The sequence below is a fragment of the Trachypithecus francoisi genome, unplaced genomic scaffold (genome assembly GCF_009764315.1).
Source record: "Trachypithecus francoisi isolate TF-2019V2 unplaced genomic scaffold, Tfra_2.0 Contig00260, whole genome shotgun sequence".
Lineage (NCBI taxonomy): Eukaryota > Metazoa > Chordata > Mammalia > Primates > Cercopithecidae > Trachypithecus > Trachypithecus francoisi.
Window position 1 is genome coordinate 50,820 of NW_022680532.1, and position 25,910 is coordinate 76,729.

The 25,910-nt window shown below is 36.0% G+C and overlaps 1 protein-coding gene across 3 annotated transcripts in view; it reads left to right on the forward strand.

Annotated features, from left to right (window-relative positions):
- ANKRD20A1 (ankyrin repeat domain 20 family member A1) overlaps window positions 1-25,910 on the forward strand; it is a 59,530-nt gene that overhangs the window by 15,906 nt on the left and 17,714 nt on the right. The window contains exons 7-15 of one of the 3 annotated variants that reach the window (XM_033209061.1): window positions 1,835-1,865; window positions 4,531-4,600; window positions 7,928-8,009; window positions 10,515-10,543; window positions 10,639-10,711; window positions 16,658-16,728; window positions 20,623-20,786; window positions 22,173-22,353; window positions 23,535-24,455. In XM_033209061.1, coding sequence (XP_033064952.1) covers window positions 1,835-1,865; window positions 4,531-4,600; window positions 7,928-8,009; window positions 10,515-10,543; window positions 10,639-10,711; window positions 16,658-16,728; window positions 20,623-20,786; window positions 22,173-22,353; window positions 23,535-24,455 — 1,622 coding nt within the window. Of the gene's footprint in view, window positions 1-1,834; window positions 1,866-4,530; window positions 4,601-7,924; window positions 8,010-10,514; window positions 10,544-10,638; window positions 10,712-16,657; window positions 16,729-20,622; window positions 20,787-22,172; window positions 22,354-23,534; window positions 25,897-25,910 lie in introns of those variants that run through there. The other 2 variants (XM_033208987.1, XM_033209125.1) reach the window with 2 other exon arrangements.

Sequence of the window (25,910 nt, forward strand, 5' to 3'; positions counted from 1 at the left end):
TATATGCTGATGAGATATACTTTGCATACTCAGAAAGCATGATTTGTATAGATGTTTGGGACATAATAGAAAGGGTTGAGGAAAAGGACACCATGCCATGCCACACAGCACAAACTGGAGTATCTTGCTCTATGATGTGGGTCCAGATAGATTCTCTAGCAATGGAAGGGGACAAGCGCAATGGGTTGGACTTTATAAAAGTGGAATGACTAAGTCTTTTATACTTACCTTCGGTTGGAAATAAGACCAGGCAGTGAATGCTATAGGTAAATACATATGTTCCTCACTGATCCTCTTCCTTTGATGGATGAGGTTGACAACAGCCTACATTATGATGACATGACTCATCTACAACTAGATTCTGTCATGAGGGATGGTAAGGGAGTTTTGCTTGATGTGAGGTGAAAAGCAATTTTTTTCTCCTACTTGGGAGGGCAAGCATTGGAACATTCTGGTAGTAAAAGGGCGTTGATAGTTTTCTTTCTACATATTTTTCGCATCAGATAATGCTGCCCAGCAGCAGGCCACACCTCCCCAGTGTTTCTTAAGCTTCTCTCTGAATATGGATAAGCTCTTAAAGGAGTAATGTTTCCAGTGGTTCTTTCTGTGGGAGGTAAAATGGCAGGTGAATTTGGGTCTTGTTATACATAGGGCAGAGCAAATAGCTACAACTAAGGAAACCACCCAGCACCTTCCCCAGAAGAGTATTTGCCAGAGTAACACACCAATCTCTCTTCAGCTCTTCTCCACTGGCAGCTGGAAGGTCTTTGCAAGGATTCCTGTTTCTGGTCTGATTCCTATATTTTGCTGGCTTCTGGTGATAGGGTGTTTTATTCTAAACTGAACAGTTTGAACTGAAGGGCTGGAGAGGTTGTGTTGTGCTATAACAAAATAAGTGCAGTAGTTCCCCCTTAACTGTGGGAGATACATTCCAAGACCCCCAGTGGATGCATGGAACCACGAATAGTACTGAATCACAAACCGGTTTTTCCTATGCATACCTATCTATGATAAAGTTTCATTTATAAATTAAATTAAATCTGATTGTGTCTGCAGATAGGGTGTGAGAATTGAATGGTGTCATCAGCAGGAATGATTCTTGCTTGTTTGGGGGGAAAATATCTCCACACATTTGGTCACGGAAGCCTTCTTTGTTGATGATCCTTGCTATGGCGTGAGTTCAGAGAAAACTGTGTCAAGTATGTCTTTCCGCACATGTAGTGGGTAAGGGGTGCTACTGTATACTCTGTTTTAACGGCCCTTCATATTTTGGTCCAGAAATCATGCTCTTTGACACTGTTGACTCATCACACCTGTTCTGCTAACAGTACCATTTTTGCTCAATCTCATAGGGTTTGGCTAAAATCACTTGTATACTGCAGTTCACTTGTAGATACAACGTTTTTATAAACTTATTCTTCTTTCCATCTAATAAATACAAAGGGAAGAGTTCTTACTGCATTAATTACTTACCAATAGGTATAATTAATGTTAATTCTAGTAAAGTCCCAGGCACGCTCCCAAAGGAATGCTTTGTAACAAAGCATCAGTCTTTTGTTTTAAAAAAAAAACAAACCAAACCAAAACAAAAACAACAACAACAAAAACAGCATCTAAAGCACACACAAAAGTGTGCCCAATTTTTTACGACGGTAGAGTCTTACTATGTTTCCCAACCTGGTCTCAAACTTCTGGGTTCCTCAAGTGATCCTCCTGCCTCATCCTCCCAAACAGTTTAGAGTACAGGCCTGCAGTGCTGTGCATTCTTAATGTTTTTTAATATTTTGTACATTTATTATTGATTTAAAATGCATTTTTCCTTTTTCTTTAATAGATGTTGGAAGTTCTGATGAATCTGCAGTCAGGTAGGATTTTATAGATGTAAACATTGATGTTAACTAAGGAAATAGAGATGGAAGAAACTAATATCTGTTGAGTGTTGTATTCTGAGCTAGACATCCTGCTATATTCTAAGCATTTATCATCTCATAAAGCCATCACAACAACTGTGTTCCTATAACCTACTGTTTATTCAGTAAACGACTATGGATTAGAGCAGTTGATTCATTGCCTCATGATCCCATAGCTAACAAAGTAGCTGGCCCACAACTTGACCGTCTGCCTGCCTGCCTTCCAAATCCCTTCTCTTGCTCCTCAGCATAGATTGATAGACATCTGTGCAGCCATTGGATGAAGGTATAGGTCTGAATCAGATTACTCATATCCATTAATTCAATTAATGCCTAAATTAATGAGTGTTTAAATACATTAAACTCACATTGAAGGTTATTGTTAGAATGTGGTTAGTCCAAGAGTTTGTCCTAATAAATCTGACAATTTCAGTGGTAACCAGTATCTTATTTTTACCATCAAAGGCTTTAGGGCAGATTTTACTTAGCTTTGGCCATAGGACTGTAAGTTGTACAAAAGTAAGTTTAGGCAAGTCTTAGAGAGAAATGATTTGACTTCCCAGTTTGGTTTTCCATTTAGTCCAGGAGTTCTGTTTACTTCCATAATACTTTTTTAAGTTTTGTTTTCTTTTTTCCATGACTTTTCTATAATCTTGTCTTGATATTTAATACTTTCCCCTCTGCTTTTCTTTGTGTTTCTTTTGTTCTATTATTTTTTTCAAATTCTGTTGGCTATGTACTCCCGGTTTTCCTATAGACAGAATCAAGAGGACATAGAATTACAGAATGTTACGGAATCTTAGAATAAATTAAAATACCTCCTAGTATTTTTACCTGTGTTGAATATTCCTGTCAAGTGATTCGGTAGATAGAGAATGTGAGGCTCAAAGAGATGAGTATGCTTTTTTTAGACATAGCAACTGGCAGAAATGAGATTTGAACTCATTTTAAAGCCCAGTACTCTTCCTTCTTTTTCTATCCTATTGGCATGTCTTTTAATATTACAAACAGAAGTGAGTCTGGTGCACACAGTGGATAGAATGAGAATGGAATTAGCTGGTGAACCCAATGAAAGTAGATAATAATGGAATGAGCAGGGGAATGCCAAATTTGAAGAGAAACAACACCGGATTGTATAGGAGTATGGAGTCTTCACTAAGAGATGAAAATATTGGGGTTTATGACAAGTTTAATAAAGATAAATTATAAAGATGAAAGACACAAGAAATTTGGGAATTATCTACAAAGGCACATTAAAATAGAAAGTTCAAGGGAGCTCTAAAAATTTGCTGTTTTTTTTTTTTTTTTTAATCAAGGACTGACAACCTTGATGATTTTTACGGAAACATGCTAAAACATTTTGAGACACTGGGAGGAGTGTCTACAGCAGATAGAAATGTGGTATCATCTACTTCCATTCTGACTTACAGAGGGGTGGCTTAGAGCCCCTGGAGTACTAAGAGGCTGGAGACTGCTGAACTACATAGATCTGTGGTACAGGACAGGTGCCTCCTTACCTCTGCCTTTGTTCCGAATTCACTGATGTCCTTCCCATGTCCATGTAGGCTGGGTCAGGGGCATGATTGTCTGGCAAATCAGTCATGGAGTTCAGTTGGGTAGTTGGCAGTGTGTCTGTGCTGGGGGAAGGTGACGGAGACTCCAGTTGGCTTGCTTTTTAGGACCAGGGATATAGAGATCTCCTACTCCTGGTCGTTTGAGGCCATCCCTTCCAGAATCTGTGCTTTCATAGACTGAAGAGTTGAAGATTGAAGACTTCTATGGAGCCCTGCAGTAGTGGAATCTGAAAGTGGGTGCCCATAGAACAACTACCAGGACTCTCTTTTTCCTGCAGTCTCTCTCCTTGGATGTCTGAGTGCCTATGAAAAATTTTAAGGGCTTGTTAGCTTATGTGGACCTGAATAAGGTAGTACCTATAGAGTGAAAATAATGGGATTTTATAATTATTAGTGTTTTAATCTTTCTGGGAAAAATATTCTCAATAAGAACATATACCTTTGTTATTTGACTTTTGTACATTTAGCTTTCATACCTTTCAAATATTGCAGGGGATTCCCTGTACTGATTTAGGGCAAAGGAAAGCAATAGGACCTTCCTCAGTGGGTTCCATGCTGAGGAATCAAGACTGCCATTTTGAAGTGAAGCAGATTAGTCTTTTAAGGAGAAATAGATCAAGGAAAAGAGACAGTGGATCTTTCTACCTTGTTTTAAGTCATCCGTTGTCTTCCAATTTAGGTAAAATTTATGTCATCCATTAATTGGTTTTAAGTTCAGCTTCAGGACAGATAATTTGTGAGTGTAAATTCCTGTCAGGTTCTGCCAATATAGTGACTGTCACTATTTGTTATAAAGCTCAAGGTCAGTTTTCATTGAATATTTTATAGATTTAGACAGATGGAGGCAGAAATAGGTAATTAAAACCTATTTTTAGAACAGAGGCCATATTTTAGTTATATCAAGAATTATTATTTAATATATGGATCACTGACCTTTCCCCAGATTATGTCTTTTGTTTGAGGGGGAAGCTGGATATAAACTGGCAGTTATAAAAATTGTAAAGAAATCAACTTGCCCATTTTCATTGTGTGTTTTTGGTCTCAAGCATTTTCCATGAACTGTGTGTGGATTCGTTGCCTACGTCGGATGACAAAGACATGAGCGTTGCTACTAAGGTAAAGTAGTCTCTTGTAAAATTAATTCTCTTACTCTGAATCTAGTTTTGCACAGTATTTACTTTTCAAATTTAGCATTGATTTACCTGTCATTGTTTTATGATGATAATGGAAAGCTGGTCAGAGAAAAACATACATATGGCTAGTTGGTTCAAAAAATTTGTTTAACTTTGGTACCTAACAAAAATTGACAAGTACTGTGACAGGGTGGGAGCTGTGAACCGGAAAATAAGTAGTGACAGGAAAGTTGCATTAGTAAATGCTTTCCCCAAGAGAGGAAATATGAAATTTGGTTAAGGTTTATTTGGATAAGTAGTAACACTTTGACTTTTCAATCATACAAGTGTGACTTTCATACTATTTATGCCTCTATAAATCTTCAGTGTTCAAATGATTTGCAGTAATCATGGACCCGCTCTGGTACTTTTTAGTTGTGAAAATGTCCAGGACATAGCATAGAGCTTTTTCTTGCAAACTTATTATTTTGGTATCATAGAGTTTCTAGGGGAGATTGTTTCTCTACCTATATTATTGATTCTGTAGTGAGATTAAAATAACATTAAAAATTGTAGAAAAATGGCTGAGTGTGGTGGTGTACACCTGTGGTCCCTGCTGCTTGGGAGTTTGAAGCAGGAAGATTGCTTGAGCCCATGAGCTTGAGAACAGCGTGGGCAACATAACAAGAATGTATCTGATTTAAAAATATAAATTGTGGAAATGTAGACATTTAAATTTATGTTCTCAAAATTTGTATCACAAAGGGATTTTTGTGTGTTTTATGAGTTGTCCATGAAGAGTTTATAAAAAAACACTTCCTCTAATTGAATAACATATTTTGCTGCAAATAACCAGTTCTAGAAGCAGAGACTCTTAATACCAATCTAGTAAGACTTTAACATCATAATTTTATCATCGTAGTTTATTTAAAATATTTACTTGGCCGGGTTCAGTGGCTCATGCCTGTAATCCCAGCACTTTGGGAGGCTGAGGTGGGTAGATCACCTGAGTTCGGTAGATAACCTGAGGTCAGGAGTTCGAGATCAGCCTGGCCAGTGAGGTGAACTCCTGTTTCCAAACAAAAACAAAAACAAAAACAAAACAAAAAACCAAAAACACACACACACACACAGGAAAATTAGCCGGGCATGATGGAACATATCTGTTTTCCCAACTGCTCAGGAGGCCGAGACAGGAGAATCACTTGAACACGGCAGGCAGAGGTTGCAGTGAACCAAAATCGCACCATTGCACTCCAGCCTGGGTGACAGAGCTAGACTACATCTTAAAAAATAAAATAAAATAAAGTAAAATAAAATAAAATAAAATAACCACTCAAAGTCCTTATATCACATTCTGAAATTTCAAATTTTGAAGTTTTGATATTTAGTTGTTTAAATAAGCATTGGAAGCTCCTGCATACCATAAGCTACTGGAGGTCAGTAAACACATTTGTGTATCTCCTGGAGTGCCTAGAATACAGTCTTCCATGTAAGAAGCATTTTAATTGTTGTTTTTTGAGATGGGGTTTCACTCTGTCCCCCAGGCTGGAGGACACTGGTGAGATCTTGGCTCACTTCGATCTCTCTTTCCTGGACTCAGGTGATCCTCACACCTCAGCCATCCAGGTAGTTGAACTTATTGACCTATGTCACGATAGACCTGTGTCACCAAGCTTGGCTGAGATTTGAAGAGACAGGGTTTTGCCTTGTTACCCAGGCTGGTCTTTAACCATTGGGCTCAAGTGTTCTGCCCACCTCAGCCTCTCATAGTGCTGAGGTTACAGACAGGAGACATTCAGCCTTAATAGTTGTGTTGTCTGTATAAATAGACAAGTGAATTTTTATATAATAGAATATTGTAATTAATATATCTAATGTATCTAATTATTAAATATGGTATTGAAGATATTGCTTACATTTGTATTATTTCTTAATATTTAAAGGTGTATAAGTTTTGATGTGTTACATTGAGAAATTATGCCATAAATAACAAGGAAATAAATTAGAAATAGGTGATCAATAGCAAAGAGGGTTACAATATATTTTCTAGTATCATTCAACTGGAATGTTAACATTGTGAGATTACATTAACATTTCTTAAACGTTTTATCAGCCCCAGCTCATATTCTATTAAATATATCATTTCAAGCCATACATTATGTTTGGACGAACGGAGGCAAGATGGCGCAGTTCCGAGCAAATCCGCGTCCTAGAAAGCAAATCCGCGTCCTAGAAAGCAAATCCGCGTCCTAGAAAGCAAATCACATTACTCTTTAGTATTCTGGTGACCAATTCCTTTCCTGGGTGGAAAGTTGATGAAAAGTTCCAGGTTTCTCTCTGTTGTAATAATGTTCTTTCAGGTAGTGGTAGATGACCATATTTAGCTACTTGAATGTCTTAGAGTAATAAACTCTATCACAGAAGTAGTTACATAAACTAATTGTAGCATAAATATTAATTAGTATTCTTCGAGATACGAAAGACCAAAACACTCTATAATAGATCGATTTCTCCATGTATTTTATTGTACTTCATGTTGTTTCTTTTCTTTCTTGGCTTAAACTCATATTTCATTGACCAATTAAGCTTGTTTTTCATTTGTATCTCTCTTTGTTCTCACATTTTACATAGAAATTTTTGGGGAGTCGGGGTCTTGCTCTGTTCCCCAGGCTGGAGTGTAGTGGCATGATCTTGGTTCACTACAGTCTCCACCTCTCAGGCTCAAGTGATCCTCCCACATCAGCCTCCCGAGCAGCTGGACCTACAGGCACAGACCATCATGCCTGACTCCTTTTTGTATTTCTGTGTAGAGATGTGTTCTCATTATGTTGCCCAGGCTGGTCTCAAACTCCTGAACTCAAGCAGTCCACCCACCTTGGCCTTGCAAAGGGCTGGGATTACAGGTGTGAGCCACCATGTCTGGGCAACATTGAGGTTTATTTAAAGGAATTGATTAGGGCTGGGTGTGCTAGTGCACACTGGTTATCTCAACAGTTTGGGAGGCAGAAGTGGAAGGTTTACTTGAGCCTAGGAGGTTGAGACCAGCCTGGGCAGTATAATGAGGCCTTGTCTCTACAAAAATAACAATGAATACATTAGCCTGGCATGATGGTATGCACCTGTAGTTCCAGCTCTCAGGAAGTTGAGGTGGGAATGTTGCCTGAGGTCGGGAGGCTGAGACTGCAGTGAGTCATAATCGTACCACTGCATTCTAGCCCTGGGTGGCAGAAGGAGATCCAGTTTCATAAAAAGAGAATGATAAGAAACTCTTGATGCAACTCATTATAATTTTTTAAATGGAAACTAACTCTTGATATTTCCTTAGAAGTGTGTCCCCAAGGATGTGTCACAGCCGTTACCTGGACCTTCCCATGAAAAAGGCAACGGAATAGTCAATGGAAAAGGAGAAGGTGAGAACTGGATTTTATTTTAAAAGTCATTGGAATGTTTCTTTTCAAATATGAGCACTAATATAGTCTACTAGCTAAAGAAAATGTCCTATTAACTATAATAAGTAAAGGAGAAGTAAAATGGTGATAAGTTGTATCTCTAACCAAGGGTCAGCTATTGATTCTATTGGGAGCACCGCTGAAGGAGCTGAGTCATGAGTTCCATTTTAAGATACTCTAAAAACTGAGGCAAGTCAGGAGAGAGGGAGGAGGAAATGAATAAAAGAGAAAGAAAGAATGAAGAGGGCAGAGTGTACATGGAATAAATTGTAAAAAGCATATGCGGGTATATGTAATGGAAGGTAGTAAAGTCAAATTGATCTGTAGAAGAAGGAAGAACAGGGTGTTAGAAATAGCAAAGAAGATAAAGTGAGCTTCCAGTACCAAAATGTGTCAGTAAATTAGAGTAACATTTTCCTATTATATTTTCTTGCTGTCATCCTCACTACTGGGGAGGCATTAAGGATTGAGGTACTTTACCACACAGACCTGTGTTTTATCTACCATAGACGAATATCACCGTAAATGGTCAGCCATGTGTGGCCAGAATTTAGTTTTATAGAAAATAGTGTAAATTCATGGGATAGTATCATGTAGGCCAAATTAACATATTTGAAAAGAATAGTGTTGGGTGATTTATGGAGGAGAAATTAAGTAGAGAAGGTGTTGCCTGATTAAAAGTTCATTAGAAACATTATGGCTTAAAATGTAGTATTAAATTCAGGGACATAGTAGGGAAGAAATTGACGCTAGGCCAAACAGGGCGATTAGGGTAAACCAATATGCAAGCACATCAGTGTAGAACAGGGCATTCAAATTGTCATGAATCAGTTGAGGAGCTTCTGGAAAGTGCACATTCTGATTCAGCAGGTATGGGGTTCTGCATTTCTCGTGAGTACTCAGGGGATGTTGGTGCTGGTCCTTGGACACGCCCTGAATAGCAAGGGAATAACCTTCCTTTAGAGAATCTGGAAAAAGAACCATTGGAGAGCAATTTAAAAAATAACAGAATCCAGGGAAAGCATTAATTTCCTTTTATTGCTGAGCAGGATTCTAGTCACAGGGGAATGAGAATGAGATGAAAAGAGAGATTACAGACGTATACTACTGCTGAACACAGATGACAACGGTGGTCGCAATGATCCATAAAAAGCAGCTAGGAAGGGAAGCATCAGATTGACAGATCTAAAAATCACTTTTTCAAAGGAAGAGGGATTGTGAAAGGACAAGGAGGGAGGAAAGAAAGACATTTGCTGGGTTCTTGGGAGTTAAAGCCAAGTAAACTTGAGATGAGTCACTTCCAGCTGCTTTGGCGTATGGCCAGTCTCACAAGAGAGGTTATTGCTGTGGAGAGTACTGGAGGCAGGAGGGAGTGCCAGACTTGGGGTAAACTGCAGCAGCTCATTTCACTTGATAACTGTCAGGCCTCAGAGAGAGAAGTTTCACTGACATGAGTGAATAAGATGTGATTAAGTTGCATATAGATGCTTTGGCTAATTATTTTTGAGACAGCCAGTTATTTGATATGATAGCTGTTTTTATAAATGTTCTTTACAGTGTAAGATAATATACCAAACTTAGTTAATTTTAGATGCAATCATATTATAAAATTCATTCTGTGAATACCAAATCTCTCATTTTCAATAAATACTGCACTGATTTTGCAATATAAAAATGTATTCATATCCAGCAAGTCTGTGGTATTTCAGTGTTTCCTTTTTTGATAAATATTTTGATATTGGAAACTGATTCTACATGGTTTATTTGATGTGTTTTATGGACCGCCTTGTATGAGTGGATCAAAGAGCTCTAATTCAATTCCAAACGAGGGGATAGGAGAAATGTAGGTGCTGCAGTAGTAGCCCATGTGGTCATAGGAAAAATGAATATTTTGATTAGCTGTGATTTCATACGTGTGTATCCCAGCTGATCAATTTAGAACACTGTCTTTGATGAGAGGTGAATTGCACGTTCACCTGAACTGTCATCTCAACTGTGTATTTCCTCAGCAACAGGACATGGGGAATTTATCTGTGGTGTGCTGGCAGCAATGCCTCTGATGTGTTGAGTGAAAATACTCTGTACCTTCACCCTCAGCCTTGACATTGATGCCCTCAGGTTTGATTTCGCCATCTGTTTAATGGTCTCTTTTCTCCTCATCAGCCAACGTGTTTACAGTGATATCCATGCTTTTCTGTTTTAGGTATAGGCCTTTGAAACATAATCTCACTATTGAAATGTAAACTGTGAGTTTTAGGAATCCTATATTCCTATTTTCCTCATTATATTTCTGTCATGTTGCTGTCCTAGGCAAGGAAAAGAAGAAGCCGAGAAGTACCCTCAAAATCTAAGTAATTATTTTTATAGTAGGCATGAGAACTCAGCTTGATAGTAACACTGCCTGAATGTTTGGTTGGCCCTGTCATACTTACATATAATTGATGACATATCCCCTTTGCTTTGTAGGGTCTTTTGCACAACATCCTTCCTTGAAGGTAATTAATTTTATGTATATTTTTTGAAGCACTAATTCCATATTGTATAAAATATATATGATTTATGAATCATTTTCTTTTTAAAACCCATTCAGTCTAGCACTAAAATTGAAGATCCTGCTGTGAAAGGGGCAGTACAAAGAAAGAAAGTACAGACCTTGAGAGAAGGTACGTTTTCAATACAAATGGAATGCTAGGAATAAGTGCATTAAATGATGGAAGTGCTCACATTATTCTTACCGCTTACTCTATTTGTTCAAAACTGAATGGAAGGCATTGACATAAATGTTATTGTTGGTATTCATATTTGAATAAAAATAAATTTAGAAGCATAAAAATATTTTTAAAATGTAAGCTTTAACTCAGATGTTTCTCTTTTAATATTTTGAATAGAATAAATTTTTCAATGTGAAATTTTTGTACTTGTCAGTGATTCAAAACAGTGAATTTTGAGACTCTAAGATATTTCCAGTGAGTTATGTGCTGGTTGGAGTTCTGATCTTTACCTAGAGGAAGGCTTTACTTATTAACGTGTCAGTTTCTGTTTTAACTTTAGAGGCTTGCTGCTAGTGTTATTACACTGATGATCTGAAGCCAATCAGATGTTCCAATGAGCAGACTGTGTGTGTAGGTGTATGCATAGGTGTGTGTATGTGTGAGTTTGTGGCATCTTTGATTATTAAAAATGAGGAATTCATTTATAACTGGTAGACAGTCTTTTAAAAGTGTTATTGTGAGACTTTTTGGTGTTAAGGTTTTTAAAACGTGATTGCATAGAGGCTACCGACATTGTAAATTGGTTGTTTTTCATTTCAATGTCCTTTTGAAATCTTTGACTATACTGTGATGCTCAGAAGTAATGTGCAGAATGTTTTATTTGTGTCCTAAAATGCTACATGAGTGGTTCTACACTTTACATACCTTTCTGCCACTTTCTTTGGTGTGTAATATTTTCCAGATGCATCCACATTGATATGATTATCTCTGGTTTAACTCATTTTACACTTTTCATTGTATTCCCTTATACCACTTTACCACTTTCAGTTAGACTCTCTGTTGCTGATAAATGAAGAAAGAAAGAAAAATAGAAATGTCAGATAAAAAGGGCTTTTTAAAATCAGTTTGTATCTATTAATATTTACTGTATGAAAGTTTAAAGCTGAAAAGTTCAGAATACAAGCATGCACCACCATATTTTATAAATGCTCTTAGAACTGTGACTCGTGAGCCTTTAGCCTATGAAGTTAGGACAATTCACTTCTCTGAGGAAGAATGCTGCACTGTTCTTGGAAAAGTAAATTGAAAATAGCAAGTGGCATTGTCTTATTTGACCTCGTGGACATCCTTGAATGAATCTGAAACTCCAGGGATAGTAAAATCAAAATTCAGAAATAATGTTTTGAACAATATATATAGTTTGTGAAAGTTCAGTGATCATGAGCCCTTGATGGCCAAATGACCTTTCAAGTTTCACTTCTGCATTTTTTGCTCTTTTCGTTGACTTGTCCTAAAAGCTAAAATTCAACTGTTTTATTGATACAGAAACCAGGAATATAACTTTTAAAATATATTTCTGTCCTATCTCACGGCGTTGTGTACTCTTCAGATCTCGTGTGAACATAGACTTATTTTTATAATGGAAAAATTAGGTCTTTTGTTTGTGTTTTTGAGACAAAGTCTTGCTCTATCACCAAGGCTGGAGTGCAGTGGCTCAGTATTGGCTCATTACAACCTCTGCCTCTTGGGTTCAAGCAATTCTCCTGCCTCAGCCCCTTGAGTAGCTGATATTACATCCACGTGCTACCACACCCTTCTAATTTTTCTATTTTAGCAGAGATGGTGTTTCTCCATGTTGGCCAGGCTGCTCTCGAACTCCTGACCTTAGGTGATCTGCCCACCTCAGCTTTCCAATGTGCTGGGATTACAGGCGGGATCCACTGTGTTGGCTACAGATAAGATTGTTAAGGTTATTATATTTTATACAAATCTTTGGTCTATATTTAAGGTTTCACATGTGAATTCTGAAGGTATTCATGCATTGAGGGAAGATCATCTTGGTTAAATGAAGGCAGTTTTAAATTTAATGTATATTCATTCTAATTTTTTTGACGTTTTTGTGTGTAGTACACAGAAACACACAATAGTGTCATGTGTTTATCTCAAACTTAGTTATTCAAATATTTTCTTACCACTGAAGAATCTTAATTATTAATAAACAAATTTCTCATGGAAAACAACATATATAATAGAGATCGTTGAGTGATTCAAAGTAAATTGTAGTAAGTAACAGAAGCTTTAAACAAGGTAAATAAACTTGTTTGAGTTAATAGCAATTACAAGAATTGTAAAATACATTAGACCATGAGGGAGTAGTGTGTTTGTGGGGTAGATGACAATATGGTACTGCTTCAGGGAAGAAAGAATTTTTACACTTTATTACAATTTGTATTACTATTTACATTCTAAGAAATAAAAATATTATTTTCAGATATTTTACATTGTGTTTCTACTAGTTGAATCATCAATAGTAAGACTTTTCAAAGATTTGGGAAGTTGTGAGTTGATGATAAATGTCTATCACCATCAGTGAAGAAAAATCAGACAGCAACTACAGACTTTGGACACATGAACTTCATAGTTAAAGAAAGGATTAATCTTAGAGCTGTGTTTCTATCAGGGAATTTTGTTCTTCATTACCTGTGTGAGTCGCAGCTATTAGAGTAGGAAAAGAACAAAGAAGGGAAGAAGCATACAACATGTTATTCTCGATTCCTTTGGCTGGGTTCGTGCTTCCATAGTTCTGACTTTTCAGAAGTCATTTTGTGGCCAAAAGTACTTTGTGTTTCCTCCCCTTGTGCAGCCTACACCCAAACAGAATGCTTCTTAGCAAGGCATTTGTATTCTTCCTTTAAGGAAAACAACATACAAATAACAAAGAGAATAAGGAGAAAGAGTAATTTCATTGAGGTTAGTATTTAACATAAATTTGAGAGTGGGTACCATGATTATATTTAGAATTTTGGGGCTGGATTGGAAAAATTGGGGGCTGCTACAGACGTCTACAGATTTCCTACTCAAACACAATGTGGCTTTGATTCATTTTTACATCTCTAATTCTGCAATTATTAGTTACAACAGTATGCAATGTCACTAAAAATACCTTCCCAAACCAAATCTTAAATATAATGCCTATGGCTTTCTGTATTATAGTGTTGATTTTCCCAATATTAATGGGAACCATTGAGCATTTGCCTTGTGGTGTCTCCTCAGCTGTACTCACACATCCCTTCACCTTGTCTTAGTGGATAATCATGCACTAGGAGTACGGGTGTTCAGAAGAGCTGTATCATTTAAAGATAACACAGGAGCATCAAATTTAGTTCTGCTAGAACACCAGTCTATTGACTACCTGCGGCTAATATGGGGTCTACTTTACATACAAGTGAAATTCAGTGCTCTTAATCAGTCCTATGATCATGTCAACAGTAATAAATTATGCAATATGTTTTCACCCCATAGCTTTAATTTATTTTTCCTCTTATGTCTAAAATTAACATTTTGTTTTACAAAACATGATAATAGTCTTCTAGAGTAGTGATGACAAGTTATAAATCCAAAGTTTCTTAACTATGCAAATGACTTGTTTGCTTCTATTTTCTCATGAGCTTCGTAAATCCAGGAAGCAGAACTTTTAAAAGAAAATCCCCAAATATGGCTGGGCGCCGTGGCTCGTGGGCATAATTCCAGCACTTTGGGAGTCTGAGGCAGGCAGATAACCTGAGGTTGGGAGTTTGAGACCAGCCTGACCAACATAGAGAAACCCATCTCTACTAAAAACACAAAATTAGCTGGGCATGATGGCACATGCCTGTAATTGCGGCTACTTGGGAGGCTGAGGCAGGAGAATCTCTTGAACCTGGGAGGCAGAGGTTGCAGTGAGCTGCGATAGCACCACTGCACTCCAGCCTGGACAGCAAGAGCGACACTCCATCTCAAACAGCAACAACAACAACAACCACCACAAAACCCAAATGCATTTCCTGCGCACGGTAAAACTGAAACAGAAAAAGTGTAAAGTAAATAGAAGTAACTGAAACAGTGTATGTAGATTAATTTACTTCTCATTTGATAAAGTTTGTAAAGTAATGAGCAGAGCGTATTGCTCCAGGGACCCAGATATATACATTTATTCATTCAGTAAAAATCCATTCTTATAATGACTACTATACTTACATCCTAAATATTTCTGAAAACATTTCAGGCCTGCATCATCTTTGCAACATTGCCTTACGTTTTATCTTTGTTCATTTGTTTATATGTCTCAGAACTTTATGCTCCTCACAGTATTTAGAGTTAATTATCTCTAATGCAAATAGATCCGTGAACCACTCCTGAATACCTAATGTCCAAGCATCTTAAAGGTATATAAGGATTTCAGAAACTGATTTCTGGGTTGGGCATGGTGGCTCATGTCTGTAATCCCAGCACTTTGGGAGGCTGAGGCAGGTGGATCATTTGAGGTCAGGAGTTCAAGATGAGCCTGGTCAAACAGGTAAAACCCCATCTCTAATAAAAATACAAAAATTAGCAGGCGGTAGTGGTACACACCTGTAATCTCAGCTACTCGGGAGGCTAAGGCAGGAGAACTGCTTGAACCCGGGAGGCCGCGTTGCAGTGAGCCAAGATCATTCCACTGCACTCCAGTCTGGGAGACAGTGTAAGACCTTGTCTCAAAAAAAAGAAAAGAAAAGAAAAGGAAACTGATTTCTGCCCAAATCTTCATCCATAGCCCGTTCCCCATCTGCCTTTTTCTCTGGAATTACTGAGCTGCTGGCAATGGCGCCCTCACCGTTCCTCTTTTGCAGAGAAATACACACACTCTTGGAGGCTTCTCTCCCTCTCTCATTGCTTCCTGACATGTGCTCACCCTTTCCTGCCCTCTGCCTCACTTAATCTGGCTAACCTCACTCTGTAAGTCGCAGCTCATGCATGATCTTTAGGAAAGCCATCGCTGACAGCTTTTATTTTCCTTCCTTATACCCCAGTGCTTAACACATAGCAGGAACTCAATAACTAATTATCTAGCAAAGTTAAGACTTTATACAAAGATGATTCAAAAGATTGTCCTCTACAACCTAGCAGCAAAGGGGATCAACATGTAAAGACATGATGTGCAGTTCAGGTGGTAAAGTCACACTGGAAAAATTGACAAAGTACTAAGGGAGGCCCATGAAGCAGACACGTGTGTGTGGAGAAAGACAGCTAGAATGAAGGAAGACTTCACACAGCATTCTGAGCCTTTTTTCTTTTTCTTTTTCTGTTGTTGGAGACAAGTTCTTACTCTATGCCCCAGGGTGGAGTGCGATGGCATGATTGAGACTCACTGCAACGTCAAACTCCTGGGCTCAAGGGATCTTCTCACCTAAACTTCTTGAGTAGCTGGGACTGCAGGCACATATCAACATACCTGTCTAATTTTTTGTAGAGTCAAGGTTATCTATGGTTCCCAGGCTGGCCTTAAAACTCTTGGCCTTGAGCAATTCTCCCATTGTGACCTTCCAAAGTGCTGGGATTACAGATGTGAGCTATTATGGCCAGCCTACATTCTGAGTCTTAAAAGATGAAAATAAATTTTTCAGAATAGTAGGGGAAAACATTTGTGATGTAAAAAATGGGGTGCACACTAATTAAGGTATAAACAACGATAATTTTGCAAATTATTAGTAACTGCCAACTCCATGAGTGTGTTGTTAAAAAGATACTGTTATGAAGTATAGTAAAGTGTTACATTGTATATTTTGACTGTATTTCAAAATTTGTTTTGTTTGCAACAGCTTTCTTTATTTATATTGGGTGGAACAATTTGTGAGTGACCCTGAGATTTTGTACGGCTTGAACCTGGTGATACCTAGTGTCTCCCCAAGTGGTTTGTTGAAGTTTTGGATAATGAGAAGTATTTCTTAAAGAAGTAAATACTTCAGTAAATATTAAGCTTCATTTAAACTCTCAAAATATAAAATACAAAGAAATTTTATTCTCTATTTTTATAAAGATTATAGTCTTTATCTAACCGTTCTTAGTTCATTTGAACTAAACCAATGAATTTGTCAACAGAACAAGCCTTACTAGTGGCTTCAGCGGAAGAGCAAGAAAGGCATGAAAGAAGTGAAAAGAAGCAACCACAGGTATATAAAAATTTAAGTTTCTTGTTTAACATTTTTTTTTTTGGCTTTAGTAACAAAGCATAGACCAAATGACATGACCTTTTAGACTATACTTTTAGAATCCAATGGATCATAATTTTATATTCAATTTTTAAAACATTTCAACCTGTTATGAAACTTAAGATATTCTTACTATCTCTAGTAACTCATAGCTGTCTTTACCCTTGGAATTGAGGCAAGAAATTTTCAGAATTCTCTTGCTCTTTTATTTTTATAACCTTACTCTTAATACAGAAGGTAACATGAAATATTGAGTCATATTACTAAGGAATAGAAATTATGAACAATTTAACCATGATGGCCACTGAGCTAAACTAGTGTTAAAGGAGTCATCATTGCCAGTGGTTCAAATGTTGCAGTTTTATATTGCTGGTCACCAGTGTCGAGTTTAAAGATTTATTCTGTTTTGTGGTCGCCAGTTGACTTCAGTGTCTGTGTTCAGGAAGTGAATGGGGTAATAAAAGAAGTCAACCCAGTTGCCTATTAAGAGAATCCTACCTTGCAGAATGGGACCTTTGGTGTCAGGGTACAAACAATAACTGTATTTCAACATAAATACATAGTAAATATTCCTACAATTTAAAAAATCCATCCACTATCACTAGTGGAACTTAAAATATATTAGAAGTAGATATAAGCATGAAATCTATCTAGATACGTAACACTATCATAGTATATCATTTGAATTGGAATTTAAAATTTTGCTTCTCTTTCTTAGTGGTGTTCAGTTTGGCTCTTAATAATTGAATGTTTGCCTAGTCTCTATTTAATCTTCAGAAATATACATGCACTGTAGGGGCTCACTCTTTCTGGTATGCTGAGGTAAAATCTTTGTAAGAGAGGAATCTTTTATAATACTACATATCTTTGAGTTCATTTCTGGTAGATTTAACACATAATGAATTAAGTTTAGGTCAAACAAACACAGAGAGTTCAGCTTGCCAGTTCATGTTTCTTTCCTATGTTAAGCCAAGGCAAATTATTTTTCACATTTTAGTTACAACCCCATCATATAAGAGTAGTGACACATAGATTAAGTATCAGTTAAATTTTAATTATTTTCTAATATTTCTTTGTTTATACTTGATTAAAGCTAAATTTAAAACATGCACTCCAACAGAAAAGACAGCAACTGAGAAACAAAACAAGCAAATTTGTTTTCCATTTTGCACCTGCCAAAAAAAAGATCTCAAGAACCAGAACTGGGTGAAAATTGTGATAAAGGGAATCTATCTGTATATTCAGGACTTTCTTTAATATTCATTACAAACAAATTCAAGCTGAATATTGATGAAAATTTTGAAAACTCCAAAAGTATTGCTTTCCCTGAGGCAGAGCTCCTACATAGTAACTCTAAAGAGGGATGAACAAATGGAGTGCCCTCTACTCTGCTGAATCGTGTCCATGATTGTGAGGAGGAAGATGCATCAGGAGGGTCTATCTCTGTGGCATTCCAGGCAGCGCCTGAACAGAGGAAGCCCGTTACAAGCGTCTTTCCTTCCATTCCCACTCCAGGTCCCTGAAATATACTTACCAGTCATCTTCTAAGCTTCATTTAAATGAAAATAAATCAGACTATAACAATGATAACAAACCAGACACATAGCTTGTTTCTGATACAGATGAAGAAAAATTTTTTAATGATACAGAAACCAAAAAATTAAGGAACCCAGTAATTATGATTGAAATGAAAGATGATTAAGAGTTTGACATGCAAATAGCAAAAAATGTAAACCCAAAAACCACTAATTGGAAATTAGACATTAGGCAGTGGCCTCGGTCTAGAGATCCTGAAAGTCTTTTTGATTTGTCATTTACCCACCCCAAAGAAATAAAGCATATGATTCAGATAGAAAGCTACAGTATTTCTGCTGCTACAGATACTTCTAAAAACAGAAAACCAATACACTGCTTATTCCAGAAGCCACCATATGACAATCCCAGTGCTAATAACTACAAAAGCAGGAGTCTTGAAGTATAAAATGTGAATTATTCTCTGCCACATAGTGAAAAAACATCAAAAATATAGCTAGGAGACTTACAGGAAGATATTCCAAGGTTTAAGAATGAGGTAGGCATGTTACAAGGAGAGTTCCTGGCTTTGGAGAAAGAGAAAGTCCAACTTCAAAAACACAGAGGTTCACTTGCTGCTTCTCTTTTTTCTCTTTATCAATTGTTTGATTTAGTCAAATTTTCTATTCAAGAAAATCTCATGTGTACAGTTACAGTGGGGTTATCTAAATGTGTAATTATGTGTCAAAGTAGATGAGTTCTGCTATCTAAATAACGGTTCTGGAGAATGTTCTCATAATGTTTGTTCATTAATCAACCTAAGTCTCACTCTCAGTCTTCCAAGTGGCATATGGGCTGGGAAACTAATTCAGCCATATACCAAGTGACCTTCTGAACCAGATAAACATAAAGAAATAAGCTCTAGATTCTAGATTATTTTTTCTGTATTCATTTAGAGATGAATTACATTTATTTATTCATAGAATGGGAATACAATGGGAGGGAAGCAATGACTGAGATGAGCCACAAAACACATCTAGCCTTGAGAGTTGCAATGAATATTTGCAGCCAAAAGAGTCTGTTCAATGTGTTTTCATGCATGCAAGTTTATCTGTGTAGCTCAAACTCTTTGAACTTATAGTCTCATCATGGTTATTTCAAATACTTTTGAAAACATATATATACTTCCACATATTTTAAAAATCACCAGTTTCCACTTTTTCTGCTGAATCAGACCTTATGTTGTTTAATAAAGTATAGTAAGTTTTGGCATGTATGATTTTTATCATATAAGAAGCATAATTTATCAGCCAAAAATTTAACCTTTGACTCTTTAGTAGGAAGTTGAGTTCTGTACATTGTGTTCTAAAGATGGAGATTTTCTTTTTTCAAAGTAAAAGCACATGAGGCTTTTTGCACCCACTGAGGCATTAAATTGCTTTGCTCAAGTTAGACTTTTAATATGTCTGACTAATTTGATAAATCGATCTTTTATGTAATTCAGCAATATGGAATTGTGTCATGTTATTTGGTGCCATGAAATGCTAGTGAATGCCACCTTAAGAGATGTGGATGAAACATTGAATATGTCTTGGTTGGTTTGACTCCCATTATCAGTAGATAATGAGGCTAAAGTAGGTAACTGTACCATATGTTTTCCACCTATCAACTTTTGTGGTAATTGAATGTGAAATCTGGGAAGCATTGCGCTTTCCAGAATTCCGCACTAGAAACTCAGCAGTTTCACTCTACTTCTTGTGTTGTGGCAAACTTTGGTTCCCATCATTCAGGGAGCACGTTTACTTTTTTGATATCCCAGGATTCAAATAAAAAAAGAGAGAGATAAAAGGCAGTGGGGAAAAGAATAGCTTAGTGCAGAAAAGGGAAAGCTTCTTTACTGTTCCTGAAACCCTACAAGTTCACATCCTCTTCATCTGGCTATTTCATGTAAAATCCAGGTGGTAAAGACAGAAGACATATGTTACACCTGTGTCTTTTTATTTCTCTGTTTCTGCCAGTCAGATAGCATAAAAATTTATATCAGGTAGCAAAGAGTGGATGAGAATAAAAGCACAAAATGGAAAAGAGCCCTTTTTGAAATTTTGTAAAATTCTTCTGTTCACTCAAACAGAAATGAGCAGACTTGGCAAAAATTTCAATGATAAAATGATGAGTACCTTATAATTATAATAATTATGTGCGATGATAAAATTAAAGTAAGCACAAAATACTTTTATGATAAAAGTGGTGATATTTAACCTGAATCAAGTGAAAAAATCAGGGAAAAATTCTTTTTATTGAATAAAATAATAACAATTATTATTCATATTACTTTTACTAAAGGTCAAAGGAGGAAATAATACAAACAAAAGTGAAAAAATACAAGTATCAGAAAATCTATGTGATCGCACATCTTCTGCTGCTGTTGACAGATTACCCCAACAAAGAAAGACTGGGGAAATGCATCCTCAGCAGTTTCCCAAGAAGCTGAAGGAAGAGTGTGATAGGTAAGCCTAGAGCAGGGATTTTTTTCTTTTTTTTTTTTTTTTTTTGATGGAGTTTCTCTCTTCTTACCCAAGCTGGAGTACAATGGTGTGATCTCGGCTCACTGCAACCTCTGCCTCCCGAGTTCAAGCAATTCTGCTGCCTCAGCTTCCCTAGTAGCTGGGATTACAGGCATTATGCCTCCATGCCTGGCTAATTTTTTGTATTTTTAGTAGAAACGGGTTTTTAACCTGTTAGCCAGGCTGGTCTCGAACTCCTGACCTCAGATGTTCTGCCCACCTCGGCCTCCCAAAATGCTGGGTTTACAGGAGTGAGCCACCGTGCCTGGCTGCCTATAGCAGTATTTAACAGGAAGTAATTGTCATTGTGCTATATACTAATGCAAACTCGGACTAATATTCCTTATGATTAACAAGTTTTGTATTTTTCGCAGGGATATTTAGTCCTGACTGGTAATCAGAAAAATGCAAATTAACATAAAATAAGATCTATTTTTTAAAGTCATGCTGATATTTAAAAAGTAATTCTAGTGTTGGCATATGTGAGGAAAAACGCATTCTCATACACCATTGGTATATGAAATTGTTAAATTATTTCCGAAGGGTAACTTAGTGCTGTGTATCTAAAATTCAAATAACCCGACATCCCTTTAACTCAACAACTCCATTTCTGGGACTAGATTTCACAGGAAAACATAACTTGTGTAAACATGCACACACTTACTAAGGGCATTAATTATGTATTACACATAATGAACAATAGATTAATAAATATATAAAATCTATGTAATAACAAGGTGAATTGAAAGTATTTGGAAAGTAATATAAAAATATGAGGTAACAGATGTTAGACTCTTTAGCCTCGTTTTGGCTGACAGTCATCTGCAGATATAGTTTGTGTGAGGGACAGCTGAAGGTGCCATCTTACTCTGTCAATCATTTGGAGAGGTACCTGCAATATTTCATAAAGATGAAAATTTATTTCTAGTGAACTTATACACTTGTCAATAAATAGTAACTTTAAAAATGTAGTTGATGGTAAACGATCTTTTCTAATTAGGGAGTAATTATGACTATGTGATTTAAAAAGGTAATTTTGAACTTGTAACTTTACTGAATAATCTCCAGTATCCTTTTTTATAATATATACTAGAGTGATTAGTAACAGAAACTTTAGCGGAATATCCTTTCCTTACTACTTTTCAAGTATATGCATTCTTTTGAAGATGCTGAAGTGAGAAATTAAATATCTGAGAGCTGCAAAGGAAAAATAATCCAGAACATGGAAGTTTTATTAGGATGATAAACAACATCTGCAGAGGTAGATCACAAGATGAGCTCTTTATTTTTTCACAAAATGCATTTTAAGAGAAATGTCTTTATCTGCAGATGCACCTTAAAACAGGAAAATGAAGAAAAAGCAAATGTTAATATGCTGTACAAAAAACATAGAGAAGAATTAGAAAGGAAAGAGAAACAACATAAGAAAGAAGTTGAAGCAAAACAACTTGAACCGACTGTTCAGTCACTAGAGATGAAACCAAACACTGCAAGAAATACTCCAAATCAGGTAAATCAATCTTTGGTAAAAATTCTATATTTTAAACTTTATTTATCAATTTTACTTGTAATATCCACTTGATTTAATATATACTATTTAGGTCTAAAACAAATCAGAAATGTTATCTCACTTTTAAAAATGAATGATGACACTTACAGGTACAATTATTAATATTTATTATAAGTCTTGGCATCCACATAGGATATTATTTTATGACCAAGTGCTTTTGCAAACAATAATATGCCATAATGTCTACTTAGTGATACCCTATTGATAAAAATGTTGTTCCCAGTAAAATTGTTCCTTGTACTTCCCCTATTTCATATTGATTACTGTACCTAAAATAAAACAAAGAAGAAACAGAAATTACTGCAATCACAAATAATCTCATGATATTCTAAGAAGAGCTCTATAAATTTTATCTTATTTACCGTTGGTGTTTTAAAATAAAAGTTTTATTTTGTATTGGTATAACTACACCACAGAAGTAACTGTGATCTGTGGGAGAACTAGAAATAGACTCAGAAGTCCTGGGGAAAATCCTGTAGCTTGCTTATATTTTTAACCTTTCTTTTTCAAAATTATGGTAACTAGAGGAGTTCATCAATGAATGTATATGGGGTGACTAGTATAATATCTAGATTTATGATTTAGTAAATGTAATTCATATAACTGACTATAGAAGTGTTAAAAGAGTCAAATTGCAATAGAATATTATCTGTGAAACAGAACTGTAATAACTTTGGGAAATTTTATCTGTCCAAATACGTGTGAACTAAGGTTCTTACTATAGGGTGGTGTAAGAGTTAGATATCAAAGTGTAAATGCATTTTATTGATATATTTTAATTTAGTCAAATTTGTTAATGCTTTAATTTATGCTTTTGGGTTTGTTGTAATTCAGGCAAAGGCTTTTCCAATTCTGATATTCTTAAAAATTCTCTGGTGTGCATGTGTGCGTGTGTGTGTGTTTTCTTTTATAAATTCATTGACTTTAAATAAATTTCTGGACTTTGTGGAATTTATGCTCTACAAGGTTCAAAGTTTTGCTTCAACTTTTTCTCCAGTTGGATATCCACTGACAGTAAACTTTTTAGTGTATGGATGTGCAGGTTATTCTTTAGCTTCAGAGGTAATCATGATATGTTATTTTATGGAGTACTAGCTAAAACTTTCTTTTATTTTATTTAGGATTTTCATAATCATGAAGAAACGAAAGATCTGATGGATGAAAATTGCATTTTGAAGACAGATATTGCTATACTCAGGCAGGAAATATGCACGATGAAAAATGACAACTTGGAAAAAGAAAATGAATATCTTAAGGACATTAAAATTATTAAAGAAAGAAATGCTGCCCTTGAAAAGAGTCTAAAACTCAATGAGGAAATAACAAAAACAGCATTCCAGGATCAACAAGAGCTTAATGATCTCAAAGCTGAGAATAAAAGGCTCAATTCCGAACTGCTGAAGGAAAACGAAAGCGAGGCAAGACTGGAAGCTGAAATTGAATCTTATCAGTCTAGACTGGCTGCTGTTATAAGTAAGCACAATGAAAGTGTGAAAACAGAAAGAAACCTAAAACTTGCTTCACAGAACACACAAGACATTTCTGTGCAAGTAAAAATGAGTTCTGATATTTCCGAGGTTGAAGATAAGAATGAGTTTCTTACTGAACAACTTTCCAAAATGCAAATTAAATGTAATACCTTAAAAGATAAGTTCCGTAAGACCCGAGATACTCTCAGAAAAAAGTCATTGGCTTTAGAAACTCTACAAAACGACCTAAGCCAAACCCAGCAGCAAATAAAGGAAATGAAAGAGATGTATCAAAATGCAGAAGCTAAAGTGAGTAATTCCACTGGAGAGTGGAACTGTGTGGAAGAAAGGATATGTCAACTCCAGCGTGAAAATCTGTGGCTTGAACAGCAACTAGATGAGGTTCATCAGAAAGAGGATCATAAAGAGATAGTAATTAATATCCAAAGAGGTTCTATTGAGAGTGGAAAGAAAGACCTCCTGCTAGAAGAGAAAAATAAGAAGGTAATGAATGACTATGATCATTTAAAAGAAAGTCTCCTTCAATATGAGAGAGAGAAAGCAGTAAGAAAAGTAAGTATCAACGAAGAGAAATATTTTCAAACTTCCAGAAAGAAAATTTAAACATTTGGTTCTGGATACATGTTGAACCTAGATGAATATAAAAATCAATAGGTGAAAAGTGTGTTTACCATACTGTATAATTCCATTTACATGAAGCATCCAAAAAAGAGAAACGTATAGGGACATAAAGTAGATTAATGTTTGCGAAGGGCTGGGGCTGGAAGCTGGTAATGACCGCTAAAGGGTGTGAGAGATCTTGCAGTGATGGAAATGCTCTAAAGTTGGATTGTAGAGATGGCTGCAATCTCTTTCAGTAAATGTACTAAAACTCGTTTAACTTAAGTTAAAACAGATGTAGTATGTAAATGATATTTCAACAAAGCTGTTTTAATAAGAAAACAAAGGCAAAATGTGTTTACTCTATCAGCTTAGAAACATACCTTGCTTCTAGGAAATAAAAGGTAGAGGTGAGAGATGATTTACTTTGAGAAAAGACATTGTGTCACCACGAAATTGTATTAGGCACAGAATCATATTTTAAGGTAGGTAGTCCTGTACTGGTTAAATAATAATTTTAATGACTTTATGTTGCCACATGTTAAGACCATGATGAAGGTATAAATGGAAATGTTTACACCTGAAATGAGTCTTTTCAAATTACAATTTAATTAAGTGATTTTCTTCGACACTTAATTCTAGATTTCACAGATGAACTGAAGTGCATTGCTGTGTCTTGTCATACCTTGCTTTAAGTAGCTTTTATATATTTTAGTTGGTATAGCTTTGTTATTATTCATATTAATTTAACAAATCTGAAAATATGTCAAATTACATATTTTTATGACCATATCATGTTTTAAAGGCACCTACTTGTTATAAAATCATAATTTAGGGTAAATGTGGTAAATTTTAGCAAAACCATATTTGGTTTAGTCTTCCCACTGGTATTTATAGTTTACTTTGAATATTTTTATTAATAATTAACTCATAATTTTTATTCCAAAGCTCAATGACTATCATTTGAATATAACTTTGTCCAGTACAAAGATACTATAGCTGCCTGTGATTTATGAGTTAGGCATTAGATCCCCATTTTCAGACTAAAGAGGGGTGGCAGGCTTCACATACAGTGGGATTGGAGTAATTACAGAGGGAGTCGTAGGAGCTTGAAGTCCAAGAGGGAGGTAGAGGCCTGTTTACCTAGGGCCTCAAAGGTCATTGGAATTTTACTTTTATTCTGAGATAGGAATCTGTTAGAAGGATTTGAACAGGTGATTGAATATGTTAGGAACTTTGAGGTTGAGTTGAGCTTCTAAGATGATTGAATGGTGGGATGAGTCTGTTGTGTAAGTAAGAGAATACCAATTAGACAGGAAGATAACACATTCTGCATTCCTCACTGAATTCAGTAATAAATAAATGTGTGTACATGTGATGAAAAGAAGGTGAATTAATATGTGTGGT